This window comes from Mastigoproctus giganteus, chromosome 7 (genome assembly GCF_048544385.1).
Source record: "Mastigoproctus giganteus isolate SK-2022 chromosome 7, ASM4854438v1, whole genome shotgun sequence".
NCBI classification, from domain to species: Eukaryota; Metazoa; Arthropoda; class Arachnida; order Uropygi; family Thelyphonidae; genus Mastigoproctus; species Mastigoproctus giganteus.
In genome coordinates, this window is record NC_143581.1 from 61,695,109 (window position 1) to 61,720,210 (window position 25,102).

At 36.2% G+C, this 25,102-nt stretch overlaps 1 protein-coding gene across 1 annotated transcript in view; it reads left to right on the plus strand.

Moving 5' to 3' along the window:
• LOC150082954 (putative ATP-dependent RNA helicase TDRD12) overlaps window positions 1-25,102 on the plus strand; it is a 180,325-nt gene that overhangs the window by 41,456 nt on the left and 113,767 nt on the right. The window contains exons 5-6 of the mRNA XM_090378334.1: window positions 8,039-8,237; window positions 17,705-17,849. Coding sequence (XP_090234460.1) covers window positions 8,039-8,237; window positions 17,705-17,849 — 344 coding nt within the window. The remainder of the gene's footprint in view (window positions 1-8,038; window positions 8,238-17,704; window positions 17,850-25,102) is intronic.

Consider the following 25,102-nt stretch of genomic DNA (forward strand, 5'->3'; position numbering starts at 1 on the left):
AGAACTTAAGCCTTCCTTGGTAAGAGCACCCCTTCGTTCCCCTCACCAACCTTGTTGCCCTTCTCTGTACACCTCAAGCAACTCTGCATCCTTCCTAAAATGAGGCTTCTAGACCTGTACGCAGTACTCAAGGTGTGGCCTGACAATTGCCTTATACAAGGGGATAATCATCCCTTTGTCTCTGCTAGTAAAATTCCTGTATATCATTGACAAGGCCCCATTGCCTACTCTGGCAGCCTGTCTGCACTGCTCAGAAAACTTCATATCTGACTGCACAGTTAGTACGTTACTCTGGGTTTCCTGCCACCCATATGTTAAACTTCAGTGGCCGCCTCTCCTCAGTTCTAGATTCTGTTGCAGCAGCAGCATACTGTCATTTCTGTTATTAACAACACTGCCACCTTTGTATCGTCTGCAAATTTGGACATTAAGCCCGATATACCTTCATCATTATCATTGATAAATATAGAAAACAACAATGGGCCCAACACTGAACCCTGGGAGACTCCACGAAGAGCAGTGTCCACTGATTACCACTCCCACGCGACCATCCCTTTATCCATAGCAGTAACTTGCCCTTAATGCCATACTGCCCCAGTTTGTACAGCACTCCTCCATGTGCAACAGTATCAAAAGCTTTCTTGAAATCCAAGTATATGATATCAAAATTATTTTTTGCATTCAGTTCCTTTGTGACCACATCTTAGTATCTGGTCAGACAAGACTTCTCCTTAACAAACCCATACTGTGTCTGAACTATAACTGCTGTCTTGTCTAGTTGGTCCTGCAGTGCTTCTTTAACCAGTGACTCCATTATTTTTCCCAGGACAGAAGTCAAACTAACAGGTCTGTAATTAAAAGAGAATGGGCCTGTGGCACTGGTTTCCATAGTTTTGCAAAAGAAGAATACAGTAGAACCAGTGGATATGATAATTAAAGGAATTTTAATATGGTAAAGAATCTTTCATGATAACCAACTCCTTCCTCAGCTAAGTACATACACACAGAAATACTTAGTTGTGGAAGGGATTCGTTATCCTGCTTCTTTACCGTATTAAAATTCATTTAGTTACTGTATCCACTTGTTCTACTGTATTCTTCTTTTGCAGGTCTGTAATTACAGGTAGGATCCGTTTTACGACATGGTTAGGTTCCAGCAAAACAGGGTCGTACAATGAAAAGTCGTAAAACAAGACCAAATTATAATGTAATTGAATGAGATAGGTTCCAAAATTCCCAAAATTTTTCCAAGTATGCACTAATATTTCTGTTCTTTATAAATAATTAAATATTTTAAACATTTAATGCACATGTTTTATTTATACTTATATATAAAATAAAATTTTACTTTTGTCCTGTGGAGTCATCACTTGAGTACGTATTTACTCAAGTGATGACTCCACTACCTGTTTCGTCGACATTAAAAACTAAATCAGGGTGGTAGTTGCCTTCGTCTATTAAGCATTTAAATTCGGAAGGATACTTTTCCACCACTGCAACGTCAGCACTAGCATCCTCACCAGAGACTTTCACATTGTGAATTTTACAACAGTTTTTAAACTGATGAAACCACCCTTTGCTGGCCGTAAATGTTTCAGTGCTACCAGACTCCTCACATATTTTGTCAAATAACGACTTTGCCTTGTCCAGAATTACCACCTTTGTAACAGGAATGTTATTTTGGTTCGTATCATCAGCCCACAACACTAACAATTTCTCCATTTTTTCCATTGTCTCACTGCATGAATAAGTTGTTCTGGAGGATGACACACTTGCTATCCCTGTGTGTGGGGCACTTTATTTTATCAACATTGTTCATAATCGTTGATACAGTAGAAGGTGCTAAACTCAACCCCTTGCACACATCCGACCGATGCTCACCAGACTCCATGTTGCGATCACATCCATTTTCTCATTAATTTTTAGTGTTGTACACTCTTTTTCTGCCAGGTATGCAAAACTATTTAAAGCGGAAAAATCTAGATTTCAAAGTTTTATTATTATTGGATAACGCACCAGACCATCTGAAAAATTTAAGTCATCGAAGTGTTGAAGTAATGTTCCTACTACCTAATACAATGGATTTTGGAAAAAATTGATTCTGAATCTATTGAAGCGAAGGAGGCATGGAAACATTTTTCAATTGTGGACGGTATTGGAATCATAGCTTTATTGCTCAAAAAAGTAAAACCATAAACATTAAATGCGTATCGGAAAAATGTATGGCCAGAGTCAGTTCGTTCAGGAAAGTGTCGAACAGGCCAAAAATGGAATTGGTTCGTTAGTAGAACTTGCTAAGTTGGTAGGAGGGGAAGGTTTTGATGATATGACCACTGAAAGCATTCAAGAATTACTAGTAGAAAAAGAGGCTGGTGAAGCGGATTTGGTGGAAATGGCATAGGAGGTAAACCAAATCAATTCAGTGGATGATAGCATGGATTAAAATTCTGAAGTTCCAAATTTTACAATAAAGAGCATACAGGAAGGCATAAACTTAGCCAAGCAATTATTCTTATTTTTTGAATGTAGATCCTTCGACTGAAAGGAGCACAAAGTTCAAAAGGAGCTTCAAAATTGCTTAGCTGCATACCATGAAATTTACAAAGATCTATCAAGCAAAAACAAACAAACCCAGATTACTGATTTTTTAAAGAGAGCAGATGACACACAAAAATCTAGATGCTGCAGAAGAAAGTTCAGAAGGTGAAGATATTCTGCAACAGAGAAAACATTCTCGTTTGATTGTGCTTAGCAGAGATGAAGAGGAAGAAAATTAAATGAACTTACATTATCTGATATATATGTATCACAGTTTGTAAGACGTTTGTTCAGTTATAACTATTTTTAATAAATATTAAGTTTGCGATAGTTTTTTAAAAAAATGGTGTATTTTTGTTAGCTTTTGGAATGTAGCCCCTTTTTTTTGTACTGGTTCTTAGTCCTGTATAACATGGTTTCGCACTACACAAGATTTTATAGGAACCTAACTATCTCGTTATGAGAGGATTACCTTTATTAACTTGGGTGGACTGCAGACTGAGTAACCGAGCTACTAATAAGTTGTGTTGCAGCTCAGTAGCTCAAACAAGTTCTCTGCTGAAACTGTTTGCTCATTTTGTTGAGCCTTTGCATGGAAAAGTGCAGAACTATATTATTATATCAGCTTCATGAATATAGTTTAATTTTTAATTAAAAAAATGTTGCCAATAATAAGTTATTGGCAACTTTTTTATATATATATATATATATATATATACAGGCATAACTCGATTAACGAATAGGATGCGTTCCACGAAATTACTTCGTTAAGCGAAACTTCGTTTTCAGAGGTAAAAATACTATGGCCAGAATAGGGATACGTTCCTACGTAAAGAAAATGAAAAGCTTTTTTTCGAACAAAGAAAAGTTTTATTAAATAAACAGTCAACTTACAAAGTGAAATCACATTTTAAAATATGAGGTTAAAGTTGATTGTTTATGCTTTTTTTCTCTTTCATTTAACAATTGCCTATACGGAGTTATTGCATTTAACACTGATCGCTTAACTATAACACTTCTTCCTAAATCGGGATCATTTTCACTAAAAAAATTTAGAACGTTTTCAATGTCATTTAAGCACCTTTTTAAATCTTTGGTTGTTAACACTTTTTCGGCAGGAACTTCTTTAACTTCGCCTTCATTATCTTTGTCTTCGTTGCTAACAAGGTTTTCTAAATCTTCCACTGAAAAACCATCATCTTCTGCATTCAATAAATTTCTAACATCCTCTTCATCGACATTTTCGAAACCTATTGATTGAGCCATCTGGATAACTTCATTTCTAATTTCTTGGATGTTATTTTCTTCTTCTAGTACAACTTCTGGCCATATTTTGCGCCAAACTCCATTTAAGCATTTCTTAGTGACTTCTTTCCAAGAACTATCAATGTTTTCAATTGCGTTTTTAATGGTGTAGTTTTTCCAAAAAGTTTTAACTGTCATTTCCACTTTATCCTCTAGTTCAGTTAAATTGCTTAAAGTTCGACGCAGATAATAAGCTTTAAATGATGCTATTACTCCCTGATCCAATGGTTGAATCAGGGAAGTTGTGTTTGCTGGAAGAAACACAACTTTGACAGGAATGCATGTGTCCAACGTGTTAAGATCAGTAGGATGTCCCGGAGCATTGTCTAACAACAAAAGAGCTTTTTCTTCAAAGTTGTTTTTTTGACAATACCGTTTTACTCCAGGACAAAAGTGGTTAACAAAACCAATCAGTAAATAACTCCTTGGTAACCCCCGCTTTTCTGTTTGCTTTCCATATTACAGGTAAATTCATTTTTATGTTACCTTTTAACGCCCTCGCATTTTCTGAATGGTAAACTAATAGCAATTTTAATTTATAATCACCAGAGGCATTTGATCCAAAGAGTAACGTTAAACGGTCTTTGGCTGCTTTAAACCCAGCAGCTGATTTTTCTTCAATAGAAATGAAGCTTTGTGTTGGTAGCCGTTTCCAGAACAAACCGCTTTCGTCAACATTGAACACCAAATTTGGTGGAAAATTTTCACGTTCAATTATTTCCTTTAGTTTTTCTGGAAACTTATTTGCAGCTTCAACATCTGCACTTGCAGCTTCTCCTGTTAATTTTACACTATGAATCCTGGCCCGTTTTTTAAATTTCTCGAACCAACCACGAGAAGCCCCAAAGGTTTCCGTAATTTCTTCAGTTTGTTTAGATTTCAGGTGATTAAACAAAAATAATGCTTTTTCTTGAATCACCATTTGACTTAAAGGCATATGACGTTGTGACATATCATCTATCCACAAACTTAACATTTTCTCCATTTTTTCTAAAATTGGATTCCTTAAGCGAGTTAATTTTGCCGCTGTAACATCTGTACAATTCTGAGCAGACTGTTTTATTTTTTCTGATTGACTTAGTATGGTTGTTAAAGTTGATTGCGCTAATCCTAAAGAATGTGCCACATCGGATTTTCTTTCGCCGCTTTTAACACGTCGTACGATATTTAGTTTAGTTTCCAAAGAAATTGCTTTTCTTTTCTTTGATTCTGACATTTTAATTAACTAAAACAAAAATATTTCTATTAAAATTTAAAAAATCTACGTTATGTAATGCAATAAAGAACCTACGTCGATTATTGCAATGCGCCACACTGAAACAACGTCAATCATGTAAACAACAACTAAATTACGCGATTGACGCTCAAAACTGTTATAACAGACATGCCCGCAGCTCGGGAGCACTCGGGAATATGTAACCAGTCGCCGTCAGTCACCAATCGGATGATTGTCGGGTGTTGGCCTTAAATTGGAATATTTTTTTATGTTAAATGGGGCTTGAAATTGCGGACTTCGTTATATCGAGGCTTCGTTATCAGAGGTAACGTTAACCGAGGTATGCCTGTATATATATATATATATATTTTTTTTTTTTTTTTTTTTTATTTAGTTGTCATTTCATAATTAGCAATGAAAGTTTAAAAGTTTCGGAAATCTAACCACAAGCTTCAACCACCAGTTTCATATATAATGAGCTGCCACTGTTTAATATTAATATTTAACATTAGTATAATTTTCTTATGCCCAATGTCTACAATGAAAATAAAAATTCTTTTATTTTCATTGTAGACATTGGGCATATCCTATCCTCTTTCTATATGTAACTATGAGCAAACTGAGTTTGCTGCTTAATGCATCAATCTCATAATGTGGAGACACTTTGCCATGAGTTTCTGTGATATTGCACTACACTAATTAAAAGGCACTGCTCCAGTGGAGAAGTATATTTCATTTTATTTAAAGTATATGTCACTACTCGGAACTGGGTTCTAACTTTGATTAAAATCTCATCAGTGTACAGGTAGTCAATCATTGTGGAAGAACTTAAGCAACCCAGTGATGAGGTATTCAGGTTTTTCACAATGCCTACATGTCCACCGATGAGACTCAAAATGATACACTCTAATATCAGGTAAAAATAACAAAAAAAAAAAAAAAAAAAAAAACACTATTTCTCGTAAGATACTCAAGATACAGAAATGAAACACTAGTCATTTTACAACATAATCTCCGCCATGACGATCATCCATTTTTGAAAACAATCAAAAGTCACTAGGCACAAGGTCAAACCAAGTGTTGTCAGTCTGCCCAATGGAAGCATGCTGAGTCTCCACTGCCCGAGAAATTCTGTGTTGCTGCAGTGCAGAGAAAATGATGGTTGCTGTTTTCTGGAATATTGTTGGAATATTCCTTACTGTGTTCCCAAGGGTGCTACAGTGGCATACAAAGAGATTCTGAAGAAAAGTTTTTTCCCAGCATTTCAGAAGAAACAGCTACATAGGTTAAGTCACATTTGATTTCATTAGGACAATGCTCTGCCCCATCATGCTGCTACGGTGCAAAATTATTTTCTATAGAAAACAAACAAACTTGAGGTTATTCTATATCCTCCATACTATTTTGACCTTGCACATAGTGACTTTTGGTTGTTTCCAATGATAAAGGGTGCTTTTCCTAGCCAACAAGCAGTTGCTTTGACTAGTCACCAGTGAACTAAACACATGTTCAAAGAAACCTTCCAAAACGTGTGCTCCTTCTATAAGATTATGTTAAAAAAAATTACTTGTTTCATTATTGTAATTTGTGTATTTTTGAGAAATAAATTTAAAAAATTCTCATAAATAAATTTTTATGCAAAATAACATAGCTTGAATGCAACTCTTAAAAAGGTAGTAGTAGTGACATGTTATGCAAGAAAGCAAGTGTACGAGCTTATGCAGCATCAGCCAAAAAAAAAAAAAAAATCACACCATTCCCTCCAAATGCCTGTCCAGTTCCTCCTTAAATTTATTTAACCTATCAACTTCCACAATGACAGATGGAAGTTTGTTCCAGCAATTAACCACCCACTGGCTAAAGGCAAATTTCCACACATCTATTCTACACCTGTCTTTTCTTAATTTGAATTTATGCCCCCTTTGGTTCGTAATCTGAACAAGTGGAAGATCCCATCAGAATTCAGCATGCTCAACCCATTCAAGGCCTTATACACCTCAATCAGATCACCACGCAGGTGCCTATTTGCAGAACTTAAGCCTCTCTTGGTAAGAGGATCCCTTCATTCCCCTCACCAATCTTGTTGCCCTTCTCTGTACACGCTCAAGCAAATCTACATCCTTTCTAAAATGAGGCCTCCAGACCTGTACGCAGTACTCAAGGCGTGGCCTGACCATTGCCTTATACAGAGGGACAATCACCTCCTTCTCCCTGCTAGCAAAATTCCTATATATCATTGACAAAACCCCATGACCTGCCCTGGCAGTGTCTGTCTGCATTGCTCAGAAAACTTCATATCTGACTGCACAGTTACTCCCAGGTCTTTTTCATTTTCTACCACCTTAAGTGTAGTACCACACAGTTGGTACTATATTTAAACGTTAACCAGCACTACCATTTGAGGATGATCTGAGCAATAGCAGTATGATACATTTTTCCAAGAATTGTTATTTTTGATGATACATTTTAATATAAAACAAAAATGGTGATGACAAAAGCAGAACTCCATATTAAAGTTAACGTCCAGGATCTGAAGTTTACTGAAGCAGTTCCCAATGTGTTCCATATATTGCCACCACAGCATGCTACTTGCATTTCTGGTGAGGTGTCCATTTTCTGTCATTTCTCACTTTCTGTAACTTAATTCTTATCTTAAGGAAACTTTACTAAAATTATTTTAGGAAAATTGAGATAAACTGCAAATTAGAAATAAAAATTTTATTTCTAATTTGCAGTTTTAAAAGATGACATGCTAGCCTGGCAGCATAATGGTAGTTTAGTGAAACTATTAAGTGCCATTGATTGCAGTATTTCAACACACATCATTATATCTGCTCATCATTTTATATGAAAAATTTGTAATATCTAATTTTAATAATCATTTAACATATTTTGTGATTCTGTTCTTAACAATAATAAAAAAGTAAACAAATCTGTGAGAAAAATTGGCTCCTCCTCATTTTCTTCTCTACTTCATAGGTGGTGTTATGCATGAAAAATACTCTTTGGCTGGATCCTATAATTATACAAGCTCGTCTGGAATCTTGCAATGCAAATATCAGCATAGCGAAAGTCAGCAGTAAATTAGTGAAAGAGTGTTTTGCTGTTGTGAATCCCCAACACCTTAGTTTGCTTTACGAAGTTTGTAAGGATAATATCCCTTTGCCATCAGTTAAGGGTAAATATGCTACAGATAAATTAAGTTTTTTTACCAATGTTTTAAAATGAACTGTATAATATAAAAAATATTAGTAAATATTTTCATATAGATTGTATAAATATTTTGCATGTATTTGTGTGTAAACTTTTTAATTTATGTTTTTTGTTCTCACCGAAGGGTAGTTTTAATATAGGGTGTTTTTAAACCACGCTCTTTATGAGAGTACCAAATGCAAGCCAAAACTGTACTCAGTTAACAACACTTGCACTTGGGTTACCCTTGAAATATAAAGCATTTCTTTTATCAATCATAGGGAAGAATTTGTAAGAATGATTTTGTGTAAGATATTTCTAAAATATATATGCAGGCTGGAGAAATATGCAGATTAACTTCTAATTAAATCATGAAATCAAAGTTACTACATGTGATCTTCTCTAGATATACACTGGTGTTCAAAGAAAGTGCATCACCTAGGAATTTCATGTTTCTAATCCTTTTATCGCAATTGTATGTTACCTTAATGACTAGCATCACAAATAGAAATATAAACAAAAGATATTTATTAATAGTTAAGGCGAAGCTAAGTAATATTTGACAGGTGTTCTCAAAATATTCCAAAATGAGCATTTGCAACCTTTATACAACAGTTTTGGTAAACACGACAATTATGGTTAAAATATTATCAGAAGCCCTCAATTTGCTCAGTTTATCATTTTAAATGGAAAAAAAAAATGAAAAGTTTACCAGGCGCCCTGATGACAGCAGCACACCATCGAGGCATTGACAAGATCAATTTCTGAAGATAATCAACTGAGAGTTTGTGGTTCCAAACATGAAACATGAGCTTCCTGAAGTTCACAAAGGGTCTTTAGTTTCTTTCTGGCAACTGCAGATCCCACACGATGTCAACGGTTCTATAGGATTCAGGTCAGCGCTGTTTCCTGGCTAACTAAGAGTTGTACATGGAATGCTCTTCCAACCATTTTTACACAAATGTAAGCACATTACTGTTGAACTTCTAATGCAGAAATAAAGCTAAAGTAACTACAGAAGTGCCTACTTATACTTTTCGCCCGAAAGATGCAGTTACTTGGCAGGTTTAAATAGTCTCTAATGGTTGGCAGCAATTTGCCTTCCAATGTAGCCAGGTATCCATTGGCATTTACGGAACCTTTTGTAAACTGCAGGTGACCTACTCTGCGATATGAAATACGCCCCATATCATTTGGCTGGTAGAGAATTTCACTGTAGACACCATACAGTCCAGATGGTAATCTTCACCATGTCTGCGGAGAATTGTTTGTCTTCCAGCAGAGCCATGCAGGTTGAATTTCTTCTCATCCGAGAAAATAATTGACTTCCACTGCTCAGGGGTCCATTTGACATGCTCCTTACACCAAATTAATCTGGCCCTTTTCATTTTTTGTGTGAGGAGGGACTTCTTCTTAGGACGACGGGCTACAAGTCCATTTTTGAAGATGCATCTTCTGACTGTTACTGCACTTGCTACCACTCCTGTATGTTCTTCCCATTCTCTTTTCAGCTCAGACGAAGAAGCTTTACAGTTTTTATGGCATAAGTGTTTCAAAACGCGGTCCTGTTTTGGCATACAGATTCGTTTGCATCCAGTTCCTTTTTCCTATCAGCAAAACCAGCATTCTTGACTTTGGAAAGAAATCTACTCACTGTCAATTGATTACAAGATATCTCTTTAAGCAGTATGATGGAAAGAACATCCTTCCTCACATAAAACAACAACAATAGCACTCTTTCTTTGTGGTGTCAACTGCATGTAATTCACCATCCCGACACAAGCAAGGAATGACTGCAACCCTTGCAGGGCTTGTTTATACGTATAGCTGAAAGTAACAGCTGATGCAATATTACGTCATCACATACGCATGTCAATCTTATCTGATGCAATCTGTAAGAAATATTGCCATATACTTATGTTATTTGGACGGCAATCACAATTTTAAGGGATGATGCACTTTCTTTGAACACCAGTGTATACACTTAGTGATCACTAAATTATGATAACTCCCATCCTTAATGGACTATGCCACATAGCTCCCACTGTAAAAAGTCAAACAGCTTTGTACCCAGGAGTAGTGGTAATTTGCATCTGGTCATTCAAGTCAAAGTGATAAAGTGGCAGTTGTGGGGCGTAGTAAAGATGTCACACAGTTTCAAAGGGGCATGCTTATGGGAGCTTGTGTGTCAGGTGCTTCCATATCAGAAACGACACTTCTTGTTCAATGCTCATGGCCCACTGTGGTTAATTTGTACAAAAGAATGGTGTCGAACGGGTCAAACCAACTCCTGCAGACAGAACTGTAAAGAATTAAGCAGTTATACAAGGTGAATGTCTGTGGGGAGGAAAGAGTGCAGCACTTTATATGGGCTCAATGGCGGTCACTGGGCAACAGTGGACATCGCAACACAATAGGGAGAACGCGAGAACAATATAACAAATGATGATGCACTGCATACTCAGATGTATGGGGTTCCACAATAGATGATCCAAGAGACACCTGGTGCAACGTGCCAATGGATCCCTTCGTGTGTGGCACATGCATTTCGAATCCATGGGCTGATTGTGCCAGGTGTCCGGGCAAATGGCTTTGGTTGTTTTAATACAAGGCATGTTTTGCTGGCAAGAACTAGGACCCCTGATGTGTATGGACCAATGTTTCACTGGTGAGGTGAACTCTTAGGAGGCCACGTTTACATTTTTTATAGACAGAAACAGGATCTTCCAAAGTGATAATTTACCATGTCATCAAGCCTGCACTATGCATAAGTAGTTAGGAACACAATGGAGATATCTTGATTGACCTCCAAATTCACCTGACCTCAATCTAATTGAACTCTTGCAGATATTTTGGAATGGTAAGTGAGGCATATGGACACAACCATCATCTAATCCAATACTGTAGAAAGCCTTGTAGACAGCATGGCTGCAGATCCCTATGAATGTCTTCAGATATCTAGTGGAGTTGGTGCCTATGCAAATACTGGCAGTTATCCCTACAAATGGTGGCCCAACATGATATTAGGTAGGTGATTATAATTCAATGATCACTGATTGTATATATATTTCAGAAGTGCAGATGAACTTGTAATTAAATCATGAAACCAAGATTACTGCATGTGGTGGTGTCTGGAGTCAATACAGACAGCATTTAAGGTATTCAATCATTAATTGCTGTGGGATAAACCAACAATGAGAATAACAAGTTTGGCGGAAGAAGATTTTTCCCAATGAGAACTGCAGTTGTCTCATCCTCCTTTTATACAAAATGTAAAGCAGAATTGTAGCAATCATTCAAAATCTAATTCCGCACTCACTGTATGCTTGTATACTTCCTGTCATCCAGTACCAAAAGATGGTTGACAGGAAGCCATTTCTAATATGCACTATAAAAACAGAGATCCAGCGTATCAGCCCGTTTGCTACTATTCCTATACCTTGTGAAGAAATGCCTCTACTGTCATTCAACAACATTTTAAAAACATTATTAACAAAAGTCAAGAAACATTTCAAAGACACTTGACTTACAAACAAATCCAGCAAGGAATCCAAATGAAATGTCTCCCATTTAAGTTTGCTGTGAAGATCTTCATAATAGGGACAGTAGAGCATGACATGAAGCCCAGTCTCCATCACCTCACAGAAGCACAAGCCAAAAGGGACTAAACCAAACTGACTCAGCCTAGACATTAAGCCATGCCCAATCAGCAGGAAACAAGCACTCAAGTTGAACTGCAACCACCATCTTAATTTCCAATCCACAGTTGTTATGGCAGAAAAAAAAAAGGCATAGATTTCCCTGCCTTTGTCAGAGAAATTCCATCTAGTTTGTCAAACATTCATTAACTCATTATGAATCCTCCATCTCTCGACTGCAGCCCTCAAGCACCGCCTCACCCCAAACCTGAATGAATGCCTAAAATCTCCGCGGAGATGCCTTTTCTAAAACAGTATCTCAAGCCCACATGAGATAAATCCTCACACATCTTCCCAGATATTGCATCAGTAGAAACAGTATGACAGGCCCTAGTGATACCTAGAAGAGCAAATAATTGGGCAGACATTAAACGCCTACTTATTACAACTTGTATCACTTTATGATACAAAGCTCCAGCAGCATATGTGATAATGGGCTAAATATATACTCGTATAACATATTCAATGATAATCCTTTGAATCCCCATTTCCCCCCCTATTACTCTGCTGAGTTTGGCATAAAGGAGCTTAATTTTTTGTTTTCAATATCTAGCATGTTTCGTGAAAAACAAATCCTCTTACACACACACACACACACACACTCTCTCTCTCTCTCTCTCTCTCTCTCTCTCTCTCTCTCTCTCTCTCTCCCTCCCCTCACAGAGACACTGCCACTACAAGCAATGGGAGTCCTCTTCCTGCTTAGCCTTCCTTTCAGCAACATAGTGGGAGTTTTGTATTTAGAAATATTAAGCTTGTGTGGAGTACTCCAATCCAACAGATCTTGTAGCAGGGCACTGCCCTGTCTTCAATATCTTTCCTGGAGTTACCGGGAAGCAGCAAAACTAAATCATCAACAACATAGTTACCTGGTTCCCAGTAACACCAGGAGAGATATTGAAGGCAGGGCCAGTGCCCTGCTACAAGATCTGTAGCATTGGATTACTCCACAACAATTAATGACTGAATACCTTAAATGCTGTTTGTTTGACCCAAACACCATCACATATAGTAATCTTGGTTTCATGATTTAATTACAAGTTCATCTGCAATTCTGAAATATATATATACAATCAGTGACCATTCAATTATAATCACCTACCTAATATTGTGTTGGGCCACCATTTGTAGGGATAACTGCCAGTATTTGCATAGGCATTAACTCCACTAGATGTCTGAAGACATCCATAGGAATCTGCAGCCATGCTGTCTGCAAGGCTTTCTACAATATCGGATTAGATGATAGTTGTGTGTCTCCATATGCCTCACTTCCCATTCCAAAACATCTGCAAGGGTTCAATTAGATTGAGGTCAGGCAAATTTGGAGGTCAATCAAGATGAGTGATATCTGCATTGTGCTCCTAACTACTTATGCACAGTGCAGGCCTGATGACATGGTAAATTATCACCTTGGAAGATCCTGTTTCTGTCTAGGAAAAAATTTAAACATGGTCTCCTAAGAGTTGACCCCACCAGTGAAACATTGTTCCATACACATAAGGGGTCCTAGTTGTTGCCTGGCACCAGGCACGATGGGCCCATGCATCATCTGCTGTGGAACCCCATACATCTGAGTATGCAGTGCATCGTCATTTGGGATATTGTTCTTGCATTCTCTCTCTGTTGTGTTGCAATGTCAACTGTTGCCCAGTGACCTGTCATTGAGCCCATATAAATTGCTGCACTCTTTTCTCACCACAGACATTCACCTTGCGTAACTGCTTAATCCTTTACAGTTCTGTCTGTAGGAGTTGGTTTGACCCATTCGACACCATTCTTTGTACAAATTAACCATAGTGGGTCATAAGCATTGAACAAGAAGTGCCATTTCTGATATAGAAGCACCCGACACACGAGCTCCCACAAGTATGCCCTTTTGAAACTGTGACATCTTTACTATGTCCCATAAATGCCACTTTATCACTTTGACTTGCATGACCAGATGCAAATTACCACTGTATGTATCTCCCGTGTACAAAGCTGTTTGGCTTTTTATAGTGGGAGCTATGCGGCATAGTCCATTAAGGATTGGGGTGATCACTAAGTGTATACACTGGTGTTCAAAGAAAGTGCATTCCCTAAAATTGTAATTGTCATCCAAATAACGTAAGTATATGGCAATATTTCTTACATATTGCGTCAGCTGTTACTTTCAGCTATACGTATAAACACACCCTAAAGAATTGCAGTCATTCCTTGTTTGTGTCGGGATGGCGAATTACGTGCAGTTGACACCACAAAGAAAGAGTGCTATTGTTGCTTTACGTGAGGAAGGACGTTCTTCCCGTCATACTGCTTAAAGAGTGTCTTGTAATCAGTCAACAGTGGGTAGATTTCTTTCCAAACTCAAGAATACTGGTTTTGCTGATAGGAAAAAAGGAACTAGATGCAAATGAATCTCTACGCCAAAACAGGACCGCATTTTAAAATGTTAGTTAATTTTTCTGCCTTTTGGGCAGCACCACATAGCACCCAGTCCACAACACCACTGATCTGAACCTGACTGTAACTATTAAATCTATCTCAATTCATAGATCTAATATATGATATCTACTGGTCTCCAGCCAGGTACGAGGCACCACAGCCCCACAATAATCAAAAGAAATACCCCTGTGGTCACTTGTAGTTAATGCACCATGAACCTTACAGTTATGAATATTATGTAAAATAGCACAAGAACAGACAGTAATATCAATGTAAGATTTGCCATGCAGGGAGAAGGTAGAAAGCTGCTGCGGATCATTGATGATGCCACAACACAGAGCAAAGGAAAAGTCTGAAGATCGTCTTCTTTCATTGGTATTCCCAGCTCCCCAGAGTGTTGAGCCAGCACTCACATGCGCCGCAACAATCACAGACTTCCTCCGCAGAACACCCTCCACCTTTCCAAATTTTGTAAATATTGTCAATAATATCACTATACTTACAGTAAAGGGACACCAGGTAGAACCAGTGGGCATCATTATTCCACAACATGTCGCACCGTCAAAACACAAGGTTGTAATCATAGTAACCACTAACTGTGGATTAATAACTATTACAGCATGATTCTGTATTAACTGGATATCCCCTCACTTTCCCTTTAAAAGTGTAAATGTCATAGGATCCCTCCTCTGCCACCCCACGTCATTGAGATGCCACATCTTTTGCCCGCTGAGCATTTATTTGTAAAATCTTTAATATAAATGTATTCATGACTTTACTCATAATTAATCCTTTTCTTACTTTGTTCCAATACTTTAACATATTCAGGGCATTGTTTATTTACTGTAGTATGCTCAGCGGATGTTCTTTTACGGCAACAATTGATACACTCAGAAGGCTCCAATTTTTTGGAACATTTCTTAAATGAGTAACCCTGTGCATTACAGTGTCCACAGAATTTTTCATTCCTACATTGTTCTATATGCCCATAGGACAAGCAATTTATAATATATTACTGTTACAATGTCCCACACCTGGCAGGAATCCCAGTTAATAAATTGCCTATCACTATTTAATAATAGTCTGTGGATATGTCCAGACATCTGTAAAATCCAATTAGTTGTAAATTTTCCTTTAACATTATTTATAGACAAAACAGAAACATCTTTCAACACCTGATCTTTAGTATATGTGGACAGTATGAATATTAAGTAAGCTCTTTAGTAACCTCTTCACTAATATCAAAGGCTAGCGGCTTGGGTTTCAATCTCTTAGTTTCTCCAAAGTTATACCAAGATCTTTAAATTGAATACATCCTTTAATTTTCTCAAGATCTCGATCTGAATCCATCTCTACAATAATTTTCCTATCCTTCATTGCTATTACACTTTTTTTTTTTGTCTTTCAACATTGACCTTACTGTTTTCAGTAACTCTTGCTTCATTTCCTCACTAGATAAAATTTTATCAATATTAGAAGTTACAACAGCAATCTTTGGTTGTCTTACTATATCCTGTTCTTTTGACACAACTTGGGCAATGACATGAGAATCTTTCTTTTTCTCCTTTTCTTACAATTTAGTTTCTAAAACTGTATTCAATTTTTAAATCTGCTATTGTCAATTCTAATCTACCCTAAAGATCTAGTATTTCTGTACTCACAATGGTAGAAATTTCATAATCTTTCCTAAGAAGTAATTCTCTTACAGTTCTTTATTTTATCCTTTCCATTAAAACCCAATATTCTGTCTACTTCCATGTCCAAGTAAATATCACTTGAGCTTTCCAGATCTTCCCTTACATGTTTAGCCAGTTTATTTTCCTGTCTCTGCTTGGCTTTCTGACTGATTAATTCCAATTACTTCTAGTTAAACACTACATTCTTTAATGATTGGATTACTCTTAACTTTAGAATTTGTTCCAGATTTCTTGTTTTTGTTTTCTGCTTTCTAGATACCACATGTACATTTTACTAACCTTCTGAGATTCTTCGATGACCTTTTGAGATGTCTGGTTAGCAACAACTTGTGTTAGAGTCATCGCTTCAGGTGCAGTAAGCACATTCTTATTAATCTGTTCTAACTCCTCTTCAGACATATCCACATATTTTACAAGGCTTTGTTCATTATTATCTACATCAGATATACTTGCTAATTCAGTAAGGTCTGGGTGGGAACCAGTAAAGGATCTCCTTATTCTCATAGCCATAAAATGTATTTATATTAGTAATATATAACATATATAAATATAACTATTTACACTAATACACGTTAGTAATTTACCTGACTCAGAAGTGATCCCACAGGCCGTCAGTAAAATAATAATAATTAAATAATTTAAAAATCACAACCCATGTTAAATACAACTTGATACAATTGATAAAAATATCAAACCCACAACTTCAAGCTATTAAAGGGTAACAATTTATATTTTACTCTTGCACACAGGGATAGAGGGGGGAGGGAGAAAGAATGATCTCACCAATCTCCAATATTTAATCTAATATTTAGAGGAAAATACCCTTATATTACAATATAAGCAGCTACAATATTAGAAAATAAACCTACTGTCCTTTCAGTTAGTTATACGATACAATGCTAGAAGTCCACTGACAAAAAATTTAAATTAAAAATTAAAATCACCTGAATTTAACTCCCAAAACTAATTACAAAAACACTCTTGAATCTTCTGAACACTAATAAAACACAAATAACACATTCTACACAAAGCAAATATCACGATCACTATGATTAATACTACAATGGCAGCTATTTGTAGGTGGGTGGATAGATACCCTTGTGTTGCAGTAGTGACAAATATAAAGTGAGTTGTCACTATTTCAACACCAGAGTACCTACCCATCCACCAATGAGAGGCCAAAACAGCCTTGAAACAGCTGTATGGGTGGTGGTATCCACTGAGAATAAGTAACAAAAATAGTTTTCTCCACTGCTGAAGTGTTACTTATTCTAGGTAGTGCAATATCAGGCAAACTCATTGTGAATGTATTCACAGTATGAGATATGTTAAAAACAATACAATTTTACCATTTTCGGTAATTCACTATGTATAAACATGATGCTAATGCACTAACCTGTTGAATTTTAAAAAATTATGCTTTACATATTAATATAGCAAAGTATTCAAAAAATGTTATCTTGAGCCTCAGTTTTCCAATTCAGGTCTGTTACTTTATATGTTGTGTGAACTCTGTATCATTAGAATTTTTGGCATAGATGTTTAGACGCTCTTTCTTTTTAAATTTAAAATGATTCTTTATATATATATTTTTTTCTATACATTGATATAGTTTGTTTTTTTTTCCCAATTAGAAAAGAAAATGCTTATATCAGGATCAGTAGCATTGCCTGATATTAACTATTCATTTTTGGAACTTAAGGCTTTAGAAGAAGTTTTTGTGAGCTCATTGTTGCATCCACATTTATTTTATGTTCAGAAAGCAAAGTTTCATAAAAAGTAGGTGCAAAACCATGCAAATTTCATATTTGTGTAATTGCAAAATAATTTTGATAGTGTAGAAGCTTTGCTTCTATTTTAAAGCTGTGTGATTTTGTGTAAATTGCTTTCACATTTTTACATATATATTTACTTGTTTTCAGCAATTTATTTATGCTTTGAAGTGAAAAGTTTAAAATTAAAAATTATAGCTCATTTGTACATACTTGAAATAACTTGAATGCAGGATAAGTTACAAGTTCTTGGTACCATAGAGGTCCTTTTAATGCAACATCATATTACGTTCAGTGAGAGCATCATGCTCTAGAACCAGTAGGTCTTTGTCAGGAAATGGGAGAAGTAAAATATAAAGTACTAAATGCCCAGACAACAGGTGATATGAAGGAGAATAGATTAACTAGACTGGGAAGTTTAAATCAGGCAGGTAGGTCTTTCTTGAAAGTTAATGTTTTTTTCAAAGTATAGTTAATAGAGAGGATTTGTGATGATTATACTTTAATATGGGCATTAGGGCATTAGTCAGAATTATTCACTTCATGGAAGAAGTTGAAGGACTGCTAAATTGTGGTGCTAAAAAAGCATTAATGAATTCAAAGATTGGTTGCTCAGAAATAGCCAAAGCTCCATTTTATATCATATGCATAATAAAAGCATGTTGCTCAGACATGCACAGGGACATAATTTTTGTTCCATTCATTTTGAATCAGATTACAAATTGCTGATCAGTATGAGAAACAAACTGGTAAAACTTATTGAAACTGTTTTGTTTTATATACAAAGCTGTGTTAATACCCCTGCCCTAACATCTATTAGAGAATCCAGTGTTGTGATATATACATGCCTACTGTGATAGGCAAATGAAATAGTACATGGCATTTTAGGTCATATGATTTTCTTATTTATAAGAAGAACTACGCTGTGATTGTGGCATTATATTAAAGGTGTACCATGGGAAAAGAACGAGACATCAGTGACTTCAAAAGAGGCATTATCATAAAATGCTTCTGCAGCAGGAGTATTATTGGGAACAGTAGTGGATTTCATCCATATAACAATGGAAATGTGTCTAAGATTTTCAGTGTGGAATAAAACCAGCAACAGAAGAACATTCTAGCTGGAATAAGATGCTCTCCACAATCAGGACCACAGATTCCTGCCCTCCATGTACAGATTTGGATGGAAGCATTGCAAGAACCCATTTCCATCAGCATGGCACATGGAGAGCTAAGGACAATGGTTCCCTACAGGTGTATGGCAATCAGCAAGCCTCTCGTGTGAACAGAGGAGACAAATTTGTTTGCAGTGATGACAAAAGACGGCTATATAATTGGAGAGCTATATAAATTGTGACATTAAGGGCAAGTTGCTGCTATAAATAAAGGGAAGAGACAAATTTGTTTACAGTAATGACCAAAGACTTCTATATAAATTGGAGCAGTGTGGCATTAATGGCAAGTTGTTGCTATGAGTGAATGGATGAAGACAGAGTGGTTATCAATAGGCACTGCTCTTCTAGGATTAATATTATTAGCATAGTCCCCCAAGGTTCAGTGCTGGGCTCATTATTGTTTTATATATTTATTAATGATATTGATGAAGGCATATCAAGCTTATGTCAAAGATTGGCAGGATATGCTACTGCAACAAGATCTATACAAATTAGGTAGATGGGCTGAGAAGTGCCATTGACAAATGCAAGATACTTCATATGGGGATCAGTGATCCCTGATTAATGTACTAGCTGTGAAGTATCACACTCAAGGCAGTGGAGAATAAAAGACCTGGGGGTAATAGTGCAGTCAGATACGAAGTTCTCTGAACACTGTAGACAGGCTGTCAGAACTGCTTGTGTGGTTTTGTCAATGATATACAGATGTATATCATTGACAAAATGACAGATGTAACCCTCGTATAACACAGTAGTTTGGTTCCTACAAAATCTCGTGTAATGTGAAACCATGTTATACGGTTTCACATTTTTTCACAGTGCAAAAAGGGGGTTATGTTCCAAAAGCTAACAAAAATGCACTTAGTTATATATATATATATATATATATAAAAATCGGAAACTTAATTTTTGTAGTAGTAATAACTTAATATTTTAACTTTGTTTTTATAATAGTAGTAACTTAAATAGTAATACCTGAACAAACGTCTTACCTTACAAACTGTGATACTTATATGTCAGATAATGTATGTTCATTTAATTTTCTTTCTCTTCTGCAGCATCTTAATTTCGTGTACCTTCTGCTCTCTTTAAAAGTCACAAACTGCACTCTTTGAAGTCACAGTTATTTTTTATGGTCTCAAACGACACAAGTTTAATAACATGGAACCTAACCCAGGGATCTCCCAACAAAATACAGTGGACCCCTACTTAGATATAAAACACAAATTGAACTTTATTACCTTACGAATTAACAAAGTTAAATGATACGTGAAAATCGGAAGAATATTTTCCGGTTAGCAAAATAAAAATAAATTTTCATTTATGTATATAGCTTAATTAATATGTACATACTAACTAATTGATATTTCTGTTCACTAACCCCCCCCCCCCCCTTTTTTTGTAAAATTTAAAGCAGTAAAACTGATAAGCAATTAATAACAAAGAACACTGCACGCACAAATTGCAACATGCACAATACGCACAAGTGAGGTGTGGAGTAATGAGTTTCTGAAAATTTGTGTTTTTTATATGATTGCATATTTCATGTAAGGGAGAAACACATTTCACCACAATTAACCCACAGAATTTCAGCTATCGGTGCTATAGCAAATGCAAGAAGATCGAGGTTTACTACCATTTATAATTGATTACACTAACAGAAAAGACCAATAAACCGAAAAGTGCAAATTGTTTTTATTGTTTTATGGTAGTGACTTCCAGAAATATCATGAAGGCGATAACGACTAGCGAGTCAACAGCAGGGTTTTCCCAGCACAGAAGCTCAAAAATATCGTGTTATGCGAGATTTCCTGCACTTCTCAAACCGTGTTATATAAGTACTGTGTTGTGTGAGGATTGCTGCAATTCTTAAACTGTGTTAGAGCAAAACCGTGTTGTAGAAGTACCATGTTATGCAGGGGTTGCCTGTACAGAAATTTTGCCAACGGGGATAAGGAGACGATTATCCCATTGTATAAGGCAGTTAGGCTGCATCTTGAATCCTGCATACAGTTCTGGAAGCTTCATTTTAGGAAGAATATGTATCTGTTGGAATTGGTGCTCTTATCTGGAAAAGGTTAAATTTTTCAAATTGCAGTGATGATGTAGTAGCAGTGGCAAATGATGCAAGAAAGCAAGCTTATACAGGATCAGCCAGAAAAAAAAAGTCAACACTCTCCATTTCCCCTGTCCATCTCCTCTATCTCTTATCTAGTTCTTCCTAGATAAGAGATAGGAAAGATGGACTGGTGAAATATCCACCATTTAATTCTCTTATCTAGTTCTAGATAAGAGAATTAAGTGGGTACATTCAGTACAAGAATGGAGAGATAAAATATTTGTGATTTTGAATCATAATAGTCAGCACTAGACATACTGATATGAGTATCTCAGAAACTGCAACTCAGCTAGGGTTTTCCAGAGGAGTTTGCACTCTTTCAACACCTCACAGAATCAATGCCATGATGAAACCAGGCTCTTACTGAGGGGTAATGGGGGGGGGGGGACCTACTTGCTATTAGGTAAGTGTACTTAATAAAATTGCCACTCACTGTATACCCAAGATTTTTGTGTGTACAGTATTATAAAATATGGAAAAGGTAACATGTTTGTTTTATGTATTACTGTTAGCCATATAGTACAGGGAAGCCTTAGATTTTGCTGCATTAGCCAATAAAATAAGCTACCTAATTTACTCTTCTCATTTAGGCATCTGTCTAGCTGACCTTTGAATTTCCCCAAGCTGTTAGCCTCAACCACCAGTGGAAGTAACTTATTCCAGTAATTGATAACTCACTAGCTAAAAGAAAACTTCCTACAATCCATATTGTGCAAGGACTTTTGTTTATTTCTTCCCCATAACTTGAATTTATTACTCCTTGATTCCAAGCTCTGTAGTCTACATGCTCGAAGTCTTTTGTCATATAGATACCCTTTTGCTGGTGAGTTGTCTGTACTTGGACCATTTCAAGAAGCAAATGCCACTGTATAAGACACGTGTAAGACTGCACTTGAGTGGTTTTACACTTGTCTTGTGCAGTGGGATTATGATTTCCCTATTTCTACAAGCAAATGTTTGATAAATCATTGATAAGACACCATGGGCTTTCCTTGCTGCCTGTGTACATTGCTTGAAAAGCTTCATGTCTGACTGTGTCATAACTATCCCTTTCTTCCTCTACTGTTCACATTGCTTGAAAAGCTTTGTGTCTGGCTGTGTCATAACGCCTCCCTTTCTTCCTCTACTGTCTATAGTTCATCCCCCTAACATGTATATAAGTTAATTTGGGGTTGTTATTTCCCAACCTTGCATTTTACTCAATTAAAACACAGCTGCCACTTTTCTGATCATCCCTGAAGCCTGAATCATCCTGAAGAAGCTCTGCTTGGCACTGATCATTAACTACTCTACTGAACTGTACAACATCTGCAAGTTTTGACATCCTGTCCTATATCCCTTTATTGATGTCATTTAAGGAAATCAAAACCAAGAGTGGTCCCAGTTGGTTCTTATGCCAACCCAATCTGAAGAATAACCATTAATTATAACCCTCTGTGATCCATCTATGAATTTTCCCTGCGATTCTAACATGTTTCCATGTGAGAAAAACTTCTCATGCGGGACTGAGTCAACTGCTTTGCTGAATTCCTAGTTAATGGTGTTGATATTATTTCCGAATGGTTAAACATGATTTTGCCTTTAAACACCACACTGCTTTTTCTACTCTTTCCATGTCTATCTAAGTGCATCTTAATGTACTTTTGATCATTGCCTCCATGATTTTCCCCTACCACTGAAGTCAAACTATCTGATTGGTAGTTACTCACTTCACTCTTAGAACTGCCTTTTAAAAAAATGTGCCATTTTTGATTGCTATGAGTGGCAATAATGAAGGTGATTTCAAACTATTACTTCATTGAGCTTCCCCCGAATAAAATAATAATAATAAATAGTTAAATCAAAAGCAGAGGAAGCATTTGGCTTCCTCTGAATTGCATTCAGAGGAAGCCAAATGATGTCAGAATATGATTTGATAGGCATAGCTACAGCCCTCTGGACTTATGAATGGAGAATCCATATTTTTTACTCCTCCTTCATCTCACCATCATAATATAATTGGCGACAAAAGAGCAGCCCTCTGGATTTGTGAATGGAGATTCCATCTCTTTTTACTTGATTTGATCCTTTTCCCATCTCATCATCATAATATACAAACTTCCCTATAGCGAATTCGATAAATCCACTGCAAAAATTTGTTATAGAGAAATTTCATTGTACAGAGAATATCTTTTTTATTGGAAATTGTCTAATTAGAAAATGAAAATGAACCTACATTTATTTTTAATATAGTTTATTTCAAAAACATACTTATTTAAATTACATGTTTACACAATTTTGACAGGTAAGTATTACAAATTTTAAAAAAATCAGTAATTTTCATTTGCACAGTATAATTAAAAAATGTCTGATTCTCAAATAAAACCTCACATTTCTTCAGAGCTTTAAAAACATTATTATTAGCTATATGGTGCAAGGAAGTCTGAGGCTTATGCTCCACCAGCCAAAAAAAAAAAAAAAATTTTCCCAGTTACCCTAAGAGAGAGAGAGAGAGAGAGAGAGAGAGAGAGAGAGAGAGAGAGAGAGAGAGAGAGAGAGAAAGAAAGAAAGAGAGGTAAAAGGGAATCACCAAGAAAGAGAAGAATGATATTCAGCTTAGGACCCTGGGTGTGACAAACCCATACTCACCAGATATGAGTCCCTGGGGTTAATCAGGAACATTTTCACAAAACTGTAGACCCAGATGAGCCATTTTAAAATCATGAATCATTTCTTCACGAGTTGGCTTTTTTATGGGTTCTGACGTGTCTTCATTGTCATTGTTAATTTTTTTGTGTCATAGTTACGGGTAACATTGTTCAGCAGTATTTCACCTTCATTTGGATGTTCTGTTGTATTCAGATCTTGATCTACATTAACATAACCATCTAGTGTTATATGATTTTCAATTTTTCCAGACAATTCTAATAATGTCCAAAGGTTTTTCAGTTATGAAAGCGGCAGTTCATCTTGTTCATCAGGTTGTGTTCGACTTGTGTATTCAATGCAAATCTCACTTTTGAATAGTGTATTCACTGACATCATTTGTCCAAACTTTTGCCAGTTCAGAGATCTCTACAGTTTATTGTAACTTACAAGTTTCTATTTTTTTGTAATGCATTGATAATATTCATTAATATTTCGATAAAGAAATTTAAAATTTTTAATAATGCCATTGTCGAGTAATTTTTACTATTGTAGAAACAATATTGAAGAGGGAAAGTGTTTAAGTATTAATGATTAAGTCAGGATTCTTCATTATATTGACCAGGGTTTGAAGAAAAAATATATTGTGGAGAAATATAGCATTACCCCACAATACATACCAGCAAATATTGCTAGTATGGATGGTGGGGGAAGGAAATAGAATAACTAGTTATATTTGAGGTTTTTTTTTTTAATTCACTTTATTTTAGCAACTTCATTAATGTGTTATTTAATTCTTGAATCATTATATTGTGTTATTTGTCTACCATTCTTTGACCTTTCTTCAAGACATGTTGGTTTTCTGTTGTAACTGCTACTAATTTATCCCTCCATACAGAATGCTATATATGTTCCAGTACCAATGTTTACTTTGAATTCCTTATCAAAGTACCATCCTGTCTCCTCCCTGTTACATAGTTATGTCTTGTAATTTCAAAATGATCATCTTATTTTATGATTTTTATATTTTAATGTTAACTAGGGGGCTTTGTCCCTGCTCGCCTTGCTCGCCAACCCCAGTGCATACTTTTCTACATAAAAATGTAGAGGTATGACAAAGTCAAATCTTTTCTACATAAAGGAAATGCCTATTGAAGCACACTGATGTTCTTCCTCCTCCTTTTTACTCCCATCCTTCAGCTGTCTCCCTCACTCTTTTTTTTTTTTTTTTCTCCATCAGAAAGCTCAGGCAACCCCTGATAGAGAGCAGCCACAGTACTGTGGAGAGCCTGGCTCATCTCCCAGTGGTGGTGGCAAGCAACATAACTTGTTGAAAGAGCA